General features: G+C 41.1%; 1 protein-coding gene across 1 annotated transcript in view; it reads right to left on the bottom strand.

Annotated features, from left to right (window-relative positions):
- The window catches only part of TBC1D9 (TBC1 domain family member 9), a 125,843-nt gene extending 110,285 nt beyond the window's left edge, over positions 1-15,558 (bottom strand). Inside the window, exon 1 of the mRNA XM_045996808.1 lies at positions 15,420-15,558. Within this exon, the coding sequence (XP_045852764.1) occupies positions 15,420-15,549 (130 nt within the window). The 5' untranslated portion in view covers positions 15,550-15,558. The remainder of the gene's footprint in view (positions 1-15,419) is intronic.
- Positions 15,559-16,561: the final 1,003 nt, after the last annotated feature.

Genomic DNA, 16,561 nt, shown 5'->3' with positions numbered 1-16,561 from the left:
AACATCTAACCTACAGGGTTGTTCTGAAAATCAGATTTGTGACATACGATGAGTTCTCAGCAGAATGCCTGAACCACACAAGGGTTTCAGCAAATGTTAGCTCCTCTGCCTTTATACTTTATGGTATTTGTAAAATTAATTAAAAAAATACATAATCAAGTGTTAATTTAAAAATATGACCAAAAAACTCAGAGCTTTTCTCCTAACATCAGGAACACGGCAGGGATGTCAACTATCACCACTGCTATTCCACGTAATACTAGAAGTCCTAGCCTCAGCAATCAGACAACAAAAAGGAATGAAAGGTACGCAGATTGGCAAAGAAGTCAAACTCTCACTCTTTGCAGATAATATGGTCCTTTAAGAATCCACTCCAAAACTGCTAGAACTTGTACAGGAATTCAGTGAAGTGTCAGGATATAAAATCAATGCACAGGAATCAGTTGCATTTCTTTACACCAACAACAAGACAGAAGAAAGAGAAATTAAGGTAAGGAGTCGATCCCATTTACAGTTGTACCCAAAACCATAAGATACCTAGGAATAAACCTAACCAAAGAGGCAAAGAATCTATACACAGAAAACTACAGAGTACTCACGAAAGAAACTGAGGATGATACAAAGAAATGGAAGAAAGTTCCATGCTCAGGGACTAGAAGAACAAATATTGTGAAAATGTCTACGCTACCTAGAGCAATCTACACATTTAATGCAATCCCTATCAAAATACTATCAACTTTTTTCAAAGAAATGGAACAAATAATCCTAAAATTTGTATGGAACCAGAAAAGACCCTGAATAGCCAGAAGAATACTGAAAAACAAAACCAAAGCTGGTAGTATCACAATTCCAGACTTCAAGCTCTATTACAGAGCTATAATCATCAAAGACAGTATGGTACTGGCACAAAAACAGACACATAGATCAATGCAACAAAATAGAGAGCCCAGAAATAGACCCTCAACTCTATGGTCAACTAATCTTTGACAAAGCAGGAAAGAATGTCCAGTGGAAAAAAGACAGCCTCTTCAAAAGTGGACAGCCACATGCAGAAGAATGAAACTAGACCATTTCCTTAAACCATATACAAAAATAGACTCAAAATGTATGAAAGACCTCAATTTGAGACAGGAATCCATCAAAATCCTAGAGAATACAAACAGCAACATCTGTGACCTTAGCTGTAGCAACTTCTTACTAGACACATCTCCAAAGGCAAGGGAAACAAACGCCAAAATGAACTATTGGGACTTCCTTAAGATAAAAAGCTCCTGCACAGCAAAGCAAACAGTCAACAAATCCAAAAGACAACTGACAGAATGGGAGAAGATATTTTAAATGACATCAGATAAAGGGCTAATATACAAAATCTATAAGGAATTTATCAAAGTCAACACCCAAAGAATAAACATCCAATCAAGAAATGGGCAGAAGACATGAACAGACATTTCTGCAAAGAAGACACCCAAATGGCCAACAGACACATGAAAAAGTGCTCAACATCACTTGGCATCAGGGAAATACAAATCAAAACACAGTGAGATACCACCTCACACCAGTCAGAATGGCTAAAATTAACAAGTCAGAAAACGACAGGTGTTGGCAAGGATGCTGAGAAAGAAGAACCCTCTTACACTGTTGGTGGGAATGCAGGCTAGTGCAGCCACTCTGGAAAATAGTATGGAGGATCCTCAAAAAGTTGAAAATAGAGTTACCCTACGACCCAGAAATTGCACTACTGGGTATTTACTCCAAGATACAAACGCAGTGATCTGAAGGAGCACGTGCACCACAATGTTTACACCAGCAATGTCCACAATAGCCAAACTATGGGAAAAGTCTAGATGTCCATCAAGTGATGAATAGACAAAGATGTGGTATACATATATACAACGGAATATTATGCATCCATCAAAACCCCGAAATCTTGCCATTTGCAAGACATGGAAAAAACAAGAGGGTATTATGCTAAGCAAAATAAGTCAATCAGAGAAAGACAATTATATGATCTCACTGATATGAGGAATTTCAGAAAAAAGACAGAGGATCATAGGGGGAGGGAAGGAAAAATGAAACAAGATGAAACCAGAGAAGGAGACAAACCATAAGAGACTCTTAATCTCCAAAACGAACTGAAGGTTTGTGGAATGGAGTGGGGTAGGAGGGATGGGGTGGCGTTGGGGAGGGTATGTGCTAGGGTGAGTGCTGTGAATTGTGTAAGACGATGAATCAGAGACCTGTACCCCTGAAACAAATAATACATTATATGTTAATAAATTTTAAAAATACGGTCATAATAACAACGCTTTGAAATTTAGCTTTCGACCATAGATATGAAATTTTATTACAAAGACGTTTTTAAAAACACTGTATTTTCAATTATTTACTATAGCAATAGATATGTAAATGTTATAAAATGCCAGTGGGGTGAGAGATAGTAAATGAATCAATGATTTCTTCTTTTTATGCTTTAATGAAAAAAGTCCAAATACAGGTCTGTTAAGTCTTGCTCAGTTTCATTAAGGACTACCTTGGTTCCTAAGTTAAAGAGATTAAAAAGACTAACTGGTACTACTGAAATGGAAATAGTTTTCCTTATTAAGAAATATTACACGCAGGCAATTTAGGAAAAAACTAAACGAGATCAACAAGCGTTCACTTTTTTTGTTGTTCAGAGTGTAAACAGAAATGAGTCTTTAACTCTTAGAATAATGCAGGTGAGAGGGGGTGTTTCACAGACCTCACCTCTTGGACTAGACAGTTACCTGTCCAGCTTTGTGCTCCTAGGACCCACACAGAAAGTTAAGAGTTGATTCATCTAAATGCCAGTCCCTAGTCCAGATCTCCAGAGGAGTTAGAAGAACCTAAATGGAACTCTAGAATGGATCCCAGCTCTCTTGAAAGGACACATGAATAACCTAAAAGCAAAAGTGTGAAGGGAGATTGAAGAAAGCTAGAAGCTGGCGGCAACTTTAGAACACTTTTAAAAATGAGTGGTCTTGGGCGCCTGGGTGGCTCAGTAGGTTAAGCCTCTGCCTTTGGCTCAGGTCATAATCCCAGGGTCCTGGGATCCAGCCCCACATCTGGCTCTTTGCTCAGCAGGGAGCCTGCTTCCCCCTCTCTCTCTGCCTGCTGCTCTTCCTACTTGTGATCTCTCTCTCTGTGTTAAATAAATAAAAATCTTTTAAAAAAATGAGTGGCCTATCCTCTGAGCTGTCTAGCACATACATCTGACAGGAAAGGGAAACAAAGAAATGGGGAAAGTGGGTGAAGGACTTCTCTGTCATTCTCCAGTTTAACTATCAGAATCCATGTTTCTAAATTACAAACTCCTGACTGACTAATTAACCACTTATCCATATAGAGAGAAAAGGTAGCCCCTCTCTGCCTCCTACCCCCCTGCCTCCTACCCAGTCTTCTCCTTAGAAGTCCCACTTGCTGAAGTCAGAAATCATTTGTGCAAGGAGAGGGGAGAGGAAAGAAGGACAGGGGAAAGAGGCAGGACAGTGGGAGAGAGTACTAGGTTTCCTGACAATTTTCAAGAAGTGCCTGTCCTGGAAGGGAAGGGGGAGAAGGAGGGAGGGAAAAAAGGGAGGTATGTAGAAACAATTTAAAGTTGTTGATCAAAAATCACATTTAAAAAAAATTTCCATCTTCCAAAAAGCCTGAATATGACTTTGCTTTTTTAAGCTGAATAAATATCAGCGTCCTTTGAAAAACGCAATGTCTCTGTAAACTGCGGACTTTTCCGGGACTCACACACTGGTGTGAATTAGTTAGGGGTCAGCTGCTTCCTCACACCTTCCCTAGATCCTCTGCAGGGTAGTACAATGATGGGCCATCATCTGTGAATGGCTCTTTATGCTTCCTGTACTTTATATGTCTTAGCTTAAATAGAATCTTCACAACAGGCTCCTAAGGATTATTAAGCCATTTTACATAAAAAAATCAAGCTCAGAAAGGAAGAGAAACTTCCCAAATGCTATCTCTTTGGTAATAGATGGGGCTGGGATTTGAATCCCAAGGTCTGCTTACCAAGGGATGGACTGGAAAAGACCAGAGCCCTGCGACGCAGGTAGTGACCATGAAGTTGTGCAAAGAGCAATCCTGGTGGTTTTCCAATTTTCCTGTGGCATTCCCTACACTCTGCTGTGCCCTGGAGCATGCGTGGGCTTTGGCCCCTGACACCCAGAACTCAAGGTGGTACCTACCAGAGCGACTGGCATAAGCTACCCAGTTCCGAATGACAAAGTCCTGATTTGTACACAACTACAAAACAGGCTTTGTGTAGGCTTTTGTGCAGGTGTGGGAACCATCCCACAGTTGAGAACCTGATCGCTTCATAAGGTGGGATCCCTATGCATGATGGCAAAGCAGAATGTAAAAACACAGTGTCCCTAGAAGAGGTCAGCACCAACCCCTCAAATTTATGAAGGAAACCCTGAAGTAAATATTCCCCTCCCTCCTTTTTAAAAAATTTATTTATTTATTTATTTAAGTAAGCTCTACCCCCAGTGTGGAACTCAAACTCACACCCCGAGATCACGAGTCAAACACTCTTCTGACTGAGCAGCCCCCACCACCCCCTACTTTTTGAGATCAGTTTACACAAACCCGAAGATGTCAAAAGTCATCTCAAATCCTACACAAATTATATGCATTCACCCTTCAGCTTCTTTGTAGAATAAGGTAAAGTCTCAAGACAAATTGGAATGGATGATTAAAGCATTCTGAGGACAAAATTCTTTTAAAACTCATCCTAACAAGCAGAGCGGGGAGAAATTCATGGACAAGCAAGCAACACCTGCTTTTACCTAATCATGCTCCTTGCTAGTAATGCTTGTTTATTTGTATTATGAGCCAACTCCATACCCAGCTGTAGAGGACAGACCATCCCAATGCAGAATCACCAGTTGTGACATTAGACTTCATCAGGAACTAACATAAATTTTACTTGCTTTTATATATAAATTAATCTACAAAGAAAAACTTTTACTGCTAAATGCAACTAGAGCCAACTTTGCTGATAATGGTACTTATGAATTAGCAACATGAAAGCATTTACCCTAAAAGCAGGCACCTGTTAACCAGTGAGGGCTTTAAGAGCATTGTTTTATTATTTATCTCACCACTGGGAGTTCTTCATGCAGGGGAGGAAAAATTTTCCTTGACTCGGATCCCTGGCTGGGTCTGAAGATTCAACTGACAAAGATAACAGGGAAAAAAAATACAAATTTTACTGAATTTTTATATGTACATGGAAGCCTTCACAGGAGATTAAAGAAAGAAAGAAGTGGCCAGAGCAGGAAGCTTTTATACCTTTTAGTCAAAGAAACTATACTTTGTGAAAGACTGACAGAAAAGAGGGTTTGGGCTAGGAGTAATCCAACTAGAGCTAGACAGTTCTCATCTTCCTTAACTAGGAAGGTAAGGGTTCTTTTAACAAGGTTTGTTTACAAATTCCTGTGGTGCCTCTCTGGGCTAATAGGAGTCTGCCTCCAGGAAAAGGGGAATTTATTTCCTGCCTTAAAGTGAAATGAGAGCTTTTTCCATGTCTATTGCTTCTTAATTGCTTTCAGCTCAAAATAATTCCTGTGTCAGAGAGACATGTTTTTAGGGGACAGCCTGGTTTTCTTCATCAGTAAGGAAATGGAGTATTTCTCTAGTTGCAAAGGTCTCCCTGTGATTAAAAAATCCAATTCCTGGGCAGTCCAGTGCTGAATCTCCAATGGAAACAACCTGAGAAACTTAGTCTTCACTAGTAACATTATCTCCATACAACTGTTCTTACTTCTCCCAAATTTATTGATACAGGTTTGATACTAGGTTAGTAATGAATAGCTCAGCAAGAGAATCTTGCCTTTGCCTTCCTTGTATATCTTTATCAAGTTCAGCACTCATAATAGCTGGTACTCAAACACATTTCTGACAGAACTGCCTACAGCCGATATTACACTTTTGATTTCCGTAATGAGAAACTGTCTTGATCCTTTGGTGACATCCTCTAACTTGAAGCATTTATGTACTAATTCACTTGGGATCCACAGAACTCCTGAAATTGCATGTAAATTTTGGGGGTGTTTTCATTTTTCTGGAGATAGCATCAACAGTTTAATATTTACTAGGTTCTCAAGGAGGATAGTAAAGAAAGTAAGATTAGTCCACACCATTATAATTAGTTTTGTAAAGAAAAATAAATAAATACAAAATCTAATAGGCCTTTAACCTACTAGCCATGACCATGGCAAGTCATACCATCTTTCTGACACCTTATTTTCTTTTTAGAAAATGGAAATAATAATAGCAGTCACCTTATAATGGCATACAAGGTAACTTGCTACTAAGGACAACTATATAAAAGAAATAAAATATACCTTAAAATATCAAAAAATTTTAAAAAAGAGAAATTACTTCACTTAGGAAAGAGAGCAGCTCAAAGAGAAGAGCCTTACATATGGGATAGCTATTATTTGGGGAAGCCTCTGACTCTTCTAGAAGGCACTGTTGAGTGGCTGAAAGTCTGGATGTGCTTTTAACAGATTAACAGATTAGCAGAATCAGAGATTGGGAAGAAAAGGATAGGAATCAGTGCCACCAAAGAGGTAGAGAAACCAGTGATGCTTCCCTCTCTTTATTTGGGATCTGCAAGACCTACAACCTAATCACAAGTGTGAATCTTAAGTAGGCAAAAATCACCGTGGTTAGAGCTCAGTTTTGAAATACATCAATACCTAAAACTAACGTGATTTTGGTTTGCAACTGCAAGAAAAAAATTCTCTCATATCGATCATCTTTTACTTCAGATTACTTCTGCAAAGTAGAAGTATAATGTCCAGCACATAATCAAAAGTAGCCAGGCATACAGGAAAACATAACAGCATCAATGAAAACTGGAGGAACAAGAAAAAAAACAGAACAAACCCACGTGGGCTTTGGGATATGGGAGAGAACAGAGACTTTAAAACAACTATGTTTAGACAGATTTTTTTTTTTTAAGATTTTTTATTTATTTATTTGACAGACAGAGATCACAATCGGCAGAGAGGCAGGCAGAGAGAGAGGAGGAAGCAGGCTCCCTGCTGAGCAGAGAGCCTGATGCGGGCTCGATCCCAGGACCCTGGGATCATGACCTGAGCCGAAGGCAGAGGCTTTAACCCACTGAGCCACCCAGGTGCCCCGACAGATTTTTTTTTTTAAGATTTATTTGTTTTAGAAAGAGAGAGAGAGAGAGAGCAGGGAAAGGAGCAGAAGGAGAGGGAGAGACTCTCAAGCAGAATCCCCGCTGAGCACAGACAGAGCTCAACACAGGGCTTGATTTCACAACCCTGAGATCATGATCTGAGCCAAAACCAAGTCAGACACTCAACCAACTGAGCCACCCAGGTGCCCCCAAGATAGATTTTTTTTGAATATTAAGAATTCTGATAGATAACTGGAATTTATAAAAATGAGCCAAATGGGAATTTTCAAATTTAAAAAGTAATTCAGAATGGGTAGGCTTAAAAGACTATATACAGTTAAAGAGATGGTAAATTAAAACATATACCAAAAGAAAGTAACCAAGATGAAGCAAGTAAAAATCAGAAAGTAACAGACATAGAAGATACATGAAAAGATCTAATATACACAAAATGGGTATGCCAGAAAGATAGAAAGAATGATTTAAAGAGACAGTGGATGAGAAGTTTACAAAACTAATGAAAGAAGTGCGACTACATGAAGCAGGACTTTTAAAACTCCACAAACAGCTGGGTCATAATAAAACTGCAGAAACCCAGAGGGTGGCAGGAGGTGGGGGGAGGGTGGAGAATAGGGTACCTAGGTGATGGGCATTAAGGAAGGCATGTGATGTAATAAGCACTGGGTGTTATAGGCAACTGATGAATCACTAAACTCTACCTCTGAAACTAATAATACACTAGATGTTGACTAATTGAATTTAAGTAAAATAACATTTTTAAAAACTGCAGAAAGCCAAAATCAAAGAGAAAACCTTAAAGGCAGCTGGAGAAAAAGGCATGTTATCTACAAAGGAATATTAATTCAGAGTGACAATTTACTCCTAAAAAAAAAAAAAAGAAAGAAAGAAAGAAAGAAAAAAAGGAAATCATTAGACAACAGAACAATATATTAACCATACTTACAAAAAAATTAACTGCCAACCATTCAAATCAACAATATCCTTCAAGAATGAAAGGAGAAAGAATACATTTTCAAACATAAAAAACAAAATTCTTTAGCAGCAGTCTCTCACTAAGAGAAACAGAAAAGGTTTTTTTTTTTTTCCTTCAGACAATAGAAAAATGATTCCAAAAAAAAGCACAGAAATGGAAGAAGAACATACAACAAAAACTATAAACATATATGAAAATGTAACTGAATACAGACTTAAAAATAGTAGTAATTATTTGTTTTCATCTTAAAAATATGTAAGAATTAAAACACACTAAAACAATGGTATACAACTTGGGAATGGGGGGCTGGTAAATGGAGTTAAAAGTATTCCAACATTCTTGTGTTATCTGAGAAAAAATAATAAGTACCAGTTTTAAAAAATTAAATAAAATGAAAGTACCAATGAACAATATACTTTATAAATTAGGAATGCATTATAATCTCCAGAGTAACCACTAAAAGAATAGTGAAATGAATATAAAATTTCTAGCTAATAGAGGCTTGAAAATGTAATCATTAAAAAAAATCCCATAGCCTACCAAAAGGTAAGAAAAATAAAAAATAGAGCAGAGAAAGCACTTAATAAGATAGTACAGTTAAACGAAAGTCACATGTACACTGACTAAATAATCAAATTAGGAGGCAAAAATTTAACTGGATTAGGGAAAAAAACAACTCTTATGTACAAAAGACACTTAAAATATCACTGTACATCCTACAGATATTAAAAATCAGATTATAAAAATGAGATTAACAAATTTATGCCAAAATATTTGAAAATCTTCAAGGTGAAAAAGATAAATCTAAGAAATAGCTTATAAAACTGACAATAAAAGAAAATTTTAAATTATTTGAATAGTTGTCATACCATTCAACAAATCCATGTATAAAAGTTCAAGGCTAGACTTCTTCACCAGTGAATTTTGCCAAACATGTCAGGATGAAATAATATTGCTATCACACAAACTCTTCTAAAAAATTGAACATAGTGAGCTCTCTCCAACTTACTTTTTTTTTTAAGATTTATTTATTTATTTGAGAGAGAAGAGCACAGGGGGAAGGGCAGAGGGAGACAGTCTCAAGATGACTCTGTTCAGTGTGAAGCCCCAGGAAGGGCTGGATCTCACTACTAGGGGTCACGACCTGAGCTGAAACCAAGAGTCAGATAGATGCTTAACCAACTGCGCCACCTAGGTGCCCCTCTCCAACTTAATTTTTAAGGCCAGTATAATCTTGATACCACATTTCACAATGATGTTAAGAAAAAGTACAATCCGGGCGCCTGGGTGGCTCAGTGGTTTAAGCCGCTGCCTTCGGCTCAGGTCATGATCTCAGGGTCCTGGGATCGAGTCCCGCATCGGGCTCTCTGCTCGGCAGGGAGCCTGCTTCCCTCTCACTCTCTCTGCCTGCCTCTCTGCCTACTTGTATCTCTCTCTGTCAAATAAATAAATAAAATCTTTAAAAAAAAAAGAAAAAGTACAATCCACTCCTACTAATTTATAAGGATGCAAAATTCTTAAATAAGAGATTAGCCAAGTGGGGGAGCCTGGATATAAGGTCAATATAAAAAATAACAACAATGTCTAGAGGTCAACAAAGAAATGATTAGAAAATAAAATTTTAGAGAGAATTTTTTTTTTAAAGTAAGCTCCACAGCCAGCGTGGAGCCCAACATGGAGCTGGAACTCACACCCCTGAGATCAAGACCTGAGCTAAGATTAAGAATCAGAAGCCCAACCAACTAAGCTGCCCAGGAATCCTAGATACTTACTTCCTTTTTTAAAGGGTTTTATTTATTTATTTATTTATTTGAAAGAGAGTGGGGGAAAGAGCAGAGGGAGAGGGACAAGCAGACTTGGCACTGAGCATAGAGCCTGATTCGGGGCTGGATCCCATGATGCAGAAATCATGACCTGAGCTGACACTAAGAGTTAATGCTCAACCGACTGAGCCACCCAGACACCCCCAGGCACCCTAGAAAATGAAATTTTAAAAAGATAAAATATACAGTAGAGTGAAAAAATATGAAATATCTAGGAATAAATCTAATAAAATTGTGTAAACCCTCTCACAGAGAACTATGAAACATCACTGAGAGAAATTGTAACAGATCTAAAGAGAGGAACATACCATGTTCATGGATCAGAAGACTTTTGATACTATAAAAATATCATTTTTCTCCAAATTTATTTATAGACTCAATGCAATTGCAATCAAAATAACAACAGTTTAAGTCTTTATTGCTGCTGTGGTTTTGTTTTGTTTCGGTGGAACTTTAATACTTTGATTCTAAAATGCTGTGTAAATGTAAAAGACAAAGAGAGTTGAGAAACTCTTAACAAAAAAACAAGATAAGAATACTTCATCAAATTGGGGCGCCTGGGTGGCTCAGTGGGTTAAAGCCCCTGCCTTCAGCTCAGGTCAAGGGTCTCAGGGTCCTGGGACTGAGCCCCGCATGGGACTCTCTGCATGGGGCTCTCTGCTCAGCAGGGAGCCTGCTTCCTCCTCTCTCCCTGCCTGCCTCTCTGCCTATTTGTGATCTCTGTCAAATAAATAAAATCTTTAAAAAAAAAAAAAAAAAAGAATACTTGATCAAATGAATGTAAACTCTTACTATAAAACTACAGTGTGATCCTGGAGCAAGAATATTTTAATAAATAAAAGGAAGAGGCAAGAGTCCTCAAACAAGTCAATTCTCATATATTTGGTCACTTGACTTATGTCCAAGGCAGCCCTACAGAACAGTAACAACAGATTTACCAATATTCATGCTGGGACAACTGGATGTCCACACAAATTTTTTAAAAATAAAACTAGACCTATCTCACACAATATGCAAAAATTAATTCCCAGTTAACTGTAAATATAAATTTAGATGTTAAAACTGAAAAGTTCCTAGAAGATAACATTTACAACCTCAATCTAGAAAAAGACTTCTTGAACAGGACATAATAAAACACCAACCATAAAGGAAATGGAAGCTTTAAAGAATTTGGACATTAAAATTAAGCGAGAAATCACTCTCTCCTTAAGAGAGTGAATAGGCAGGGCGCCTGGGTGGCTCAGTGGATTAAGCCACTGCCTTCGGCTCAGGTCATGATCAGGGTCCTGGGATTGAGCCCCACATCGGGCTGCCTGCCTCTCTGCCTACTTGTGATCTCTCTGTCAAATAAATAAATAAAATCTTTAAAAAAAAAAAAAAAAAAAGAGAGTGAATAGGCAGGCAAGGAACAGAATGACAATTTTGCCATTCGTAGAAACAACTATGAACTCATCACCAGAATATATTTTTAAAAATACTGATAATCAGGGGCACCTGGCTGGCTCAGTGGGTTAAAGCCTCTGCTTTCGGCTCAGGTCATGATCCCAGGGTCCAGGAATCGAGTCCCACATCGGGCTCTCTGCTTAGCAGGAAGCCTGCTTCCTCCTCTCTCTCTCTCGCTGCCTGCCTCTCTGCCTACTTGTGATCTCTGTCTGTCAAATAAATAAATAAAATATTTTAAAAAAATACTGATAATCAGTAAGAAAAAGACAAACAATCCAACTGAAAAGTGGGCAAAAGACTCAATCATGTCAGAATATTTCAGATGACCAATTAACATGAAAAGGTGCTCAACCTCATTAGTTAGGAAAAAGCAAATGAACTCCACAATGTGGTATTACTATAAAACCACGTGAATGGTGAAAATTACAAAGACTGATGATATTGTTAAGGATATTGGTAAGGATATGAAGCAAGGCAAATTCCCAAATACCCTCTGCTGTTAGGAGTATACTGGTACAACCACTCTGGAAAACAGTTTGGTATTATCTGCTGAAGTTGATGATACACATAACCTATGAGCTAGTAATTCCTCTCCTGGGTACAGACCAAATAGAATTGTATACCCACAGGCACCAGAAACACACACAAGAAAAATCATAGCTACCTTGCATTTAATGCCCCCAAACAAATCATTCAAAGATCCACCAACAATACAATGGATAAATATGAACAAATGACTGTGGTATACTCATGTAATAGCATTCCATACAGCACAGAAAAATAAACTAGAGCCATAAGCAAAAACATTCATAAATAGCACAACCACAATGCTGAGCAAAGAATCCAAACACATGAATGCATACTCTGATTACATTCATTCCTCGTTCAAAAAACAGGCAAAACCAAAACATGTTTAGAGATATGCTGTCAAAAACAAAACCAAAAAATTATAAAGAAAAGTAGCAAACTGTTAACAAAAAAACACAAGGATAGTTGTTAGTTTTTTGTTGTTGTTGTTGTTTATTGTTTTGTTTTGTTTTTAACCTTTGGAACAGGGTGAATAACGACTGCGAGAGGGTTACAAGGAGGAACTTTGGGGGCAACGTTCTATTTATTATCCTGGTATTAGTTGTAAGGTGTCACTCTGTGATAAATCACTGTGCTGTGAATCCTTATTTTGTGTACTTTTCTGTACAGTCTGAAATCTCAGTTAAAGGAGGTTAAGTAAATAAATCTAATGCATCTCCATTTAAAAAAAAAAAAGCAAAAAAAAACTTCATTGCCTCAATATCTATGTATATTGCCTGGGATGGGGAAGGGAATAGCTTAATTTAAAAAATAAAACAAAACAAAACAAAAAGCAAGGGTCTTCACTGCAACCCATTATTTTTTAAAGCTTTTGAACTAACATCTCCCCAAGCACTATGGACCACTGAGCACTCCTGGCCAGTTCCCACTGAGCAGGCCAGTTCCCATTCATCATCTCATCATCATCATCCTAATGAGTGCGCTGGTACAGACAATGCACATTATGTAAAGGTCCAGAGATCTTCCAGAAAAATCTCCAATAACTGACACCCAACACTGGCTCTTCCCTCCTCTCCTCACAGGGTGAACTTTTCCTTCCTTCAGTTCTCAGCTCAAGTGTCATTTCTTCAGGGAAATGTTCCTTGCCCCCATGCCCACCCCCTTTCTCCGAGTAGGGTAACCAACACATGTTCCTCTCTTTTTGATCAGGACCAGTCATTCTCAGTTTGTTCCAGATCCATCCCTCAGAGGCTGATCCCTAGGGACTAGATCACCAGAACATCCTGTATAGCTGGCTTTCTTGGGTGCCACACATGAAAGACAGTGGCAGAAGCTAACACAGTATGAGAAGAGAAGTCGGGCATGTCCTCTCCACTTCCTTTTTGCTATGCTCTGTGTTTCTTTCTAGCACAGTCTACTTCTTAGGAGGCCCAAACTCCTCCTGCCTGGGTTCAGTGCACAAGGCTTCCAGTAACATCATTCCTGCCACCTGGGGGGGGGGGGGTAACAGCCCCCACTCCCCCCGCCCCAGGCCTTTCTCTGGTTCTGGTAATCCTGCCTCCATCTTTCTAAGTTGTCTTTTCACCTATTCTATTTGGACTAGGTTTGGTTCTGTTTTCTGCTGGGACCCTGGGGAGTGGCAAATTTATATTAATTTATATTAATTTATGTGATTATTTTATCAACACTTGTCTTCTCCACAAGGCTGTGAGCTTCACGACACTGGCGCTTCAGACACTGCCAACAAATATTTGTTAAATGATTTAGTAAGTTGATGAATGCATGAAGGAACTCACGTTAGGCTCGAAATATGCTATACATAGTTCAAGGATTTCTAAAATGTTTCTGCTACATTTAATGTGGCACCAATCTATCTGAGCAGACATTTTTCCTCCTGTAGTTGAAAAAGAGCCTTGGTTGGCAGGAATATTTTTACTCGTGATAATAATTTCAATCATTCTAGCAATGAGTGCAATAGCTGTAAAAAGATGTAACTTTATCTTTCTGAAGTAAGTTATCAATAATGAGATTCCAGGTGGACTGTGGTTAGTTACAGTTCTGAGTCGGGAAGAACATAATAAAAATATTAACTAGGAAAAGAAGGCTCAACATTTCTGAATTTTTCATAACCTATGGCATATGACTCTAGAAAAAAAAATACTACTTAGTAGTTACAGTGTAGGATCGTTAACTCCAGGCAGGAAATTTTCTTTGGTAATACAATAAACTACCTACTTTAGTTGTTGTTTTAGGCTCAAAGAAGGACAATCTGGGCTGATCCCAGTATGAAATATGAAAGCTACATACTAGTGTATATAGTTAGACAACTTCTACAAAATGAACTGGAAAATTCTGATTCTACCCCACTAATCAGAATTTCCAGAATAGGGTCTGGAGTTCAGCATACTGCCTTCTCTTTTATGGCAGAACCATATCAAAAATTTTTAGTTCATAGCACAACACTTTGAAAGCAAAAATTTAGCTAGCAGGCAAGCTCCCAGGGGGTGATATATTTTGGACTCCTAAGCGGTGGAAGTTTATCTCTTTTCTGCAGTCTCTTCCCTAGTTAAACCTCCCCTATTTCTTCTGCTAACTTCATGGTGAAAAGTATCCCAGTTCTCTTTTTGCTGACCACCATGGAGAGGGGGAAGGTCCAATTTCTCCAATATGGTATAAGTTCAAGATTATTTGTAACCTCCGAAACAAGCAAACTAATTAGTTAATAACGAAGGCTTTTCTAATATGGCACCACTTGGGACATGGGTCTGACTTTACAATCCCGAAACGATAGGGCAGGGGGTTTTAGTAGCAGTTACAGTACTAATAATAACTTGTGAGGGGGTTCGGCTAAGTGATTGAGTTAAAATAATTAAAATGCAGATATACCGGTAATTCTTTTTACAACCAGCTAACTTGCTTTATTATGTCGAATTAGGTACAACAACAACAACAAAAATCCTTTTCCATTCTCTTCAGTCATAACTAATACGCGAAATGACCACACCAGCCTCGTACTGATTGCTTCCTCGGAAACAAAAGAGTAATTTTATACCTGATCCTGCCATGATCAGCAAAGAGAAGGCAGGAAAAATTAATCGTCCTCTACCTCTCCTGCCCATATACAAAGCGGCATTTTTTAGGGGAAATAGGCAGGGGTGGGGGGCGGGTAGGGAGGTGTACTGCATTCAATTCTTAAGGGCTGCTCCCTCCCCCCCAATCTCCATTCTCAGCAACATCACCCACTTAGGGGCGCCCTGACAAGGTAAGAGAAGAATCACTCTCTCACAGACTGAAAAATCACGACTCCTGATGCCTTCCACGCACCCAAGTGGGGTGGGCCGCCCAGCCTCAGGGGACCGGGCGGCGTCCCGGGTGCCCGCAGCCGAGGGCCGCGGGCGGCGCCGCAGCGCTCGGGGGCCCCCTCCCGCACCGACTGGCCGCGGGTCCTTACCCGCGAGTCCGCCGCCGCCGCCTCCATCGCCCGCGTGCCCCTTCCTCCGCTGCAGGATGAAGTAGGGGTTGGCCCTCTCGGTGATCCACAGCGCGTTAGCCAGCAGCACCTCTTCGGGGTTCACCCACATGTTCCCGGGCGCCGTGGGCGGACACACACAATGGGGCCGCGGGTCGGGTCCTGCACACACCGGCGCGCACAAGCGCGCACTCCCGGGTACACGCGCGCCCTCTCGCCCGCTAGGTGCGGCGGCGGAGAGCGACTTCACCAGCCGGCCGCCCGCGGCGCCCGGGCCACAACAAAGCCCCCGCGGGAGGCCGGGGAGGACGGCGAGGACGCGGGCGCGGCGAGCAGCATCCTCCCCGCGGCGGCGCCGCCCCCCGCGAGCCCGCGGCCGCAGACGCCCAGGCCCGCAGCCCCGCAGCCCGACTCCAGCCCGCGGCGGCGCGAGGAGCGGGAGGAGGAGGAAGGGGAGCCGCAGGAGGAGGAAGTGGTGGCGCTCAGTCCCGGGATCCGGGCCCGCGACGGGCAGGGCTTCGGGCGACAGGGGCGCACACAGCCCCGCGGCGAGGGCCGAGCCGGGCTGCGGCGCGGCTGCTCCCGCAGCACCTAGCCGAGATCCGGGCCGCCTCCGTCTCTGGCCGCTCCGTGCAGTCGAGGTCACCGCGCGCTAACACTCCGCGTCGGGGCCACTGGCACGCGCAGCGAAGCCCAGTTCGCTGCTGGAAGAACGCTCCGGACGCGGCGAATGAATGACGCGAGCGCGGCTCACTGGGACCCGGCCCGGGTGACACCAGTTTCCGCGGACTCAGGGCCTCCGCGGGTTCCGAGCGCCGAGCCTAGACTCTGCGGCCGACTTTGGGGCAACCTTCTGGGGACCGTGGGCCAAGCGCTCGGCCCCACGCCCATTTCAGCAAGGAGGACGCTGCCAGCCTCCGCGGGTGTGTGTGTGTGTGTATGTGTGTGAGTGTGCGCGCGCTGCGTGTTTATGGTTGACGGTCTGTAGGCTAGCGCCACCCCTCTTCCCAGGAAATTAGTGTTTCAAGGTTCCAGACTAGGAGCTAGATACCCGGTCGGAAGTGGACGCAGCCAATGGTTGGCCGTGTTTTTGTTTCCTGCATCCCTAGGGCAAGTCATGCGCT

Source organism: Meles meles, chromosome 2 (assembly GCF_922984935.1).
Source record: "Meles meles chromosome 2, mMelMel3.1 paternal haplotype, whole genome shotgun sequence".
NCBI lineage: Eukaryota > Metazoa > Chordata > Mammalia > Carnivora > Mustelidae > Meles > Meles meles.
Note: the sequence above shows the minus strand (reverse complement) of the source record. Positions and strands in the feature narration are given on the sequence as shown.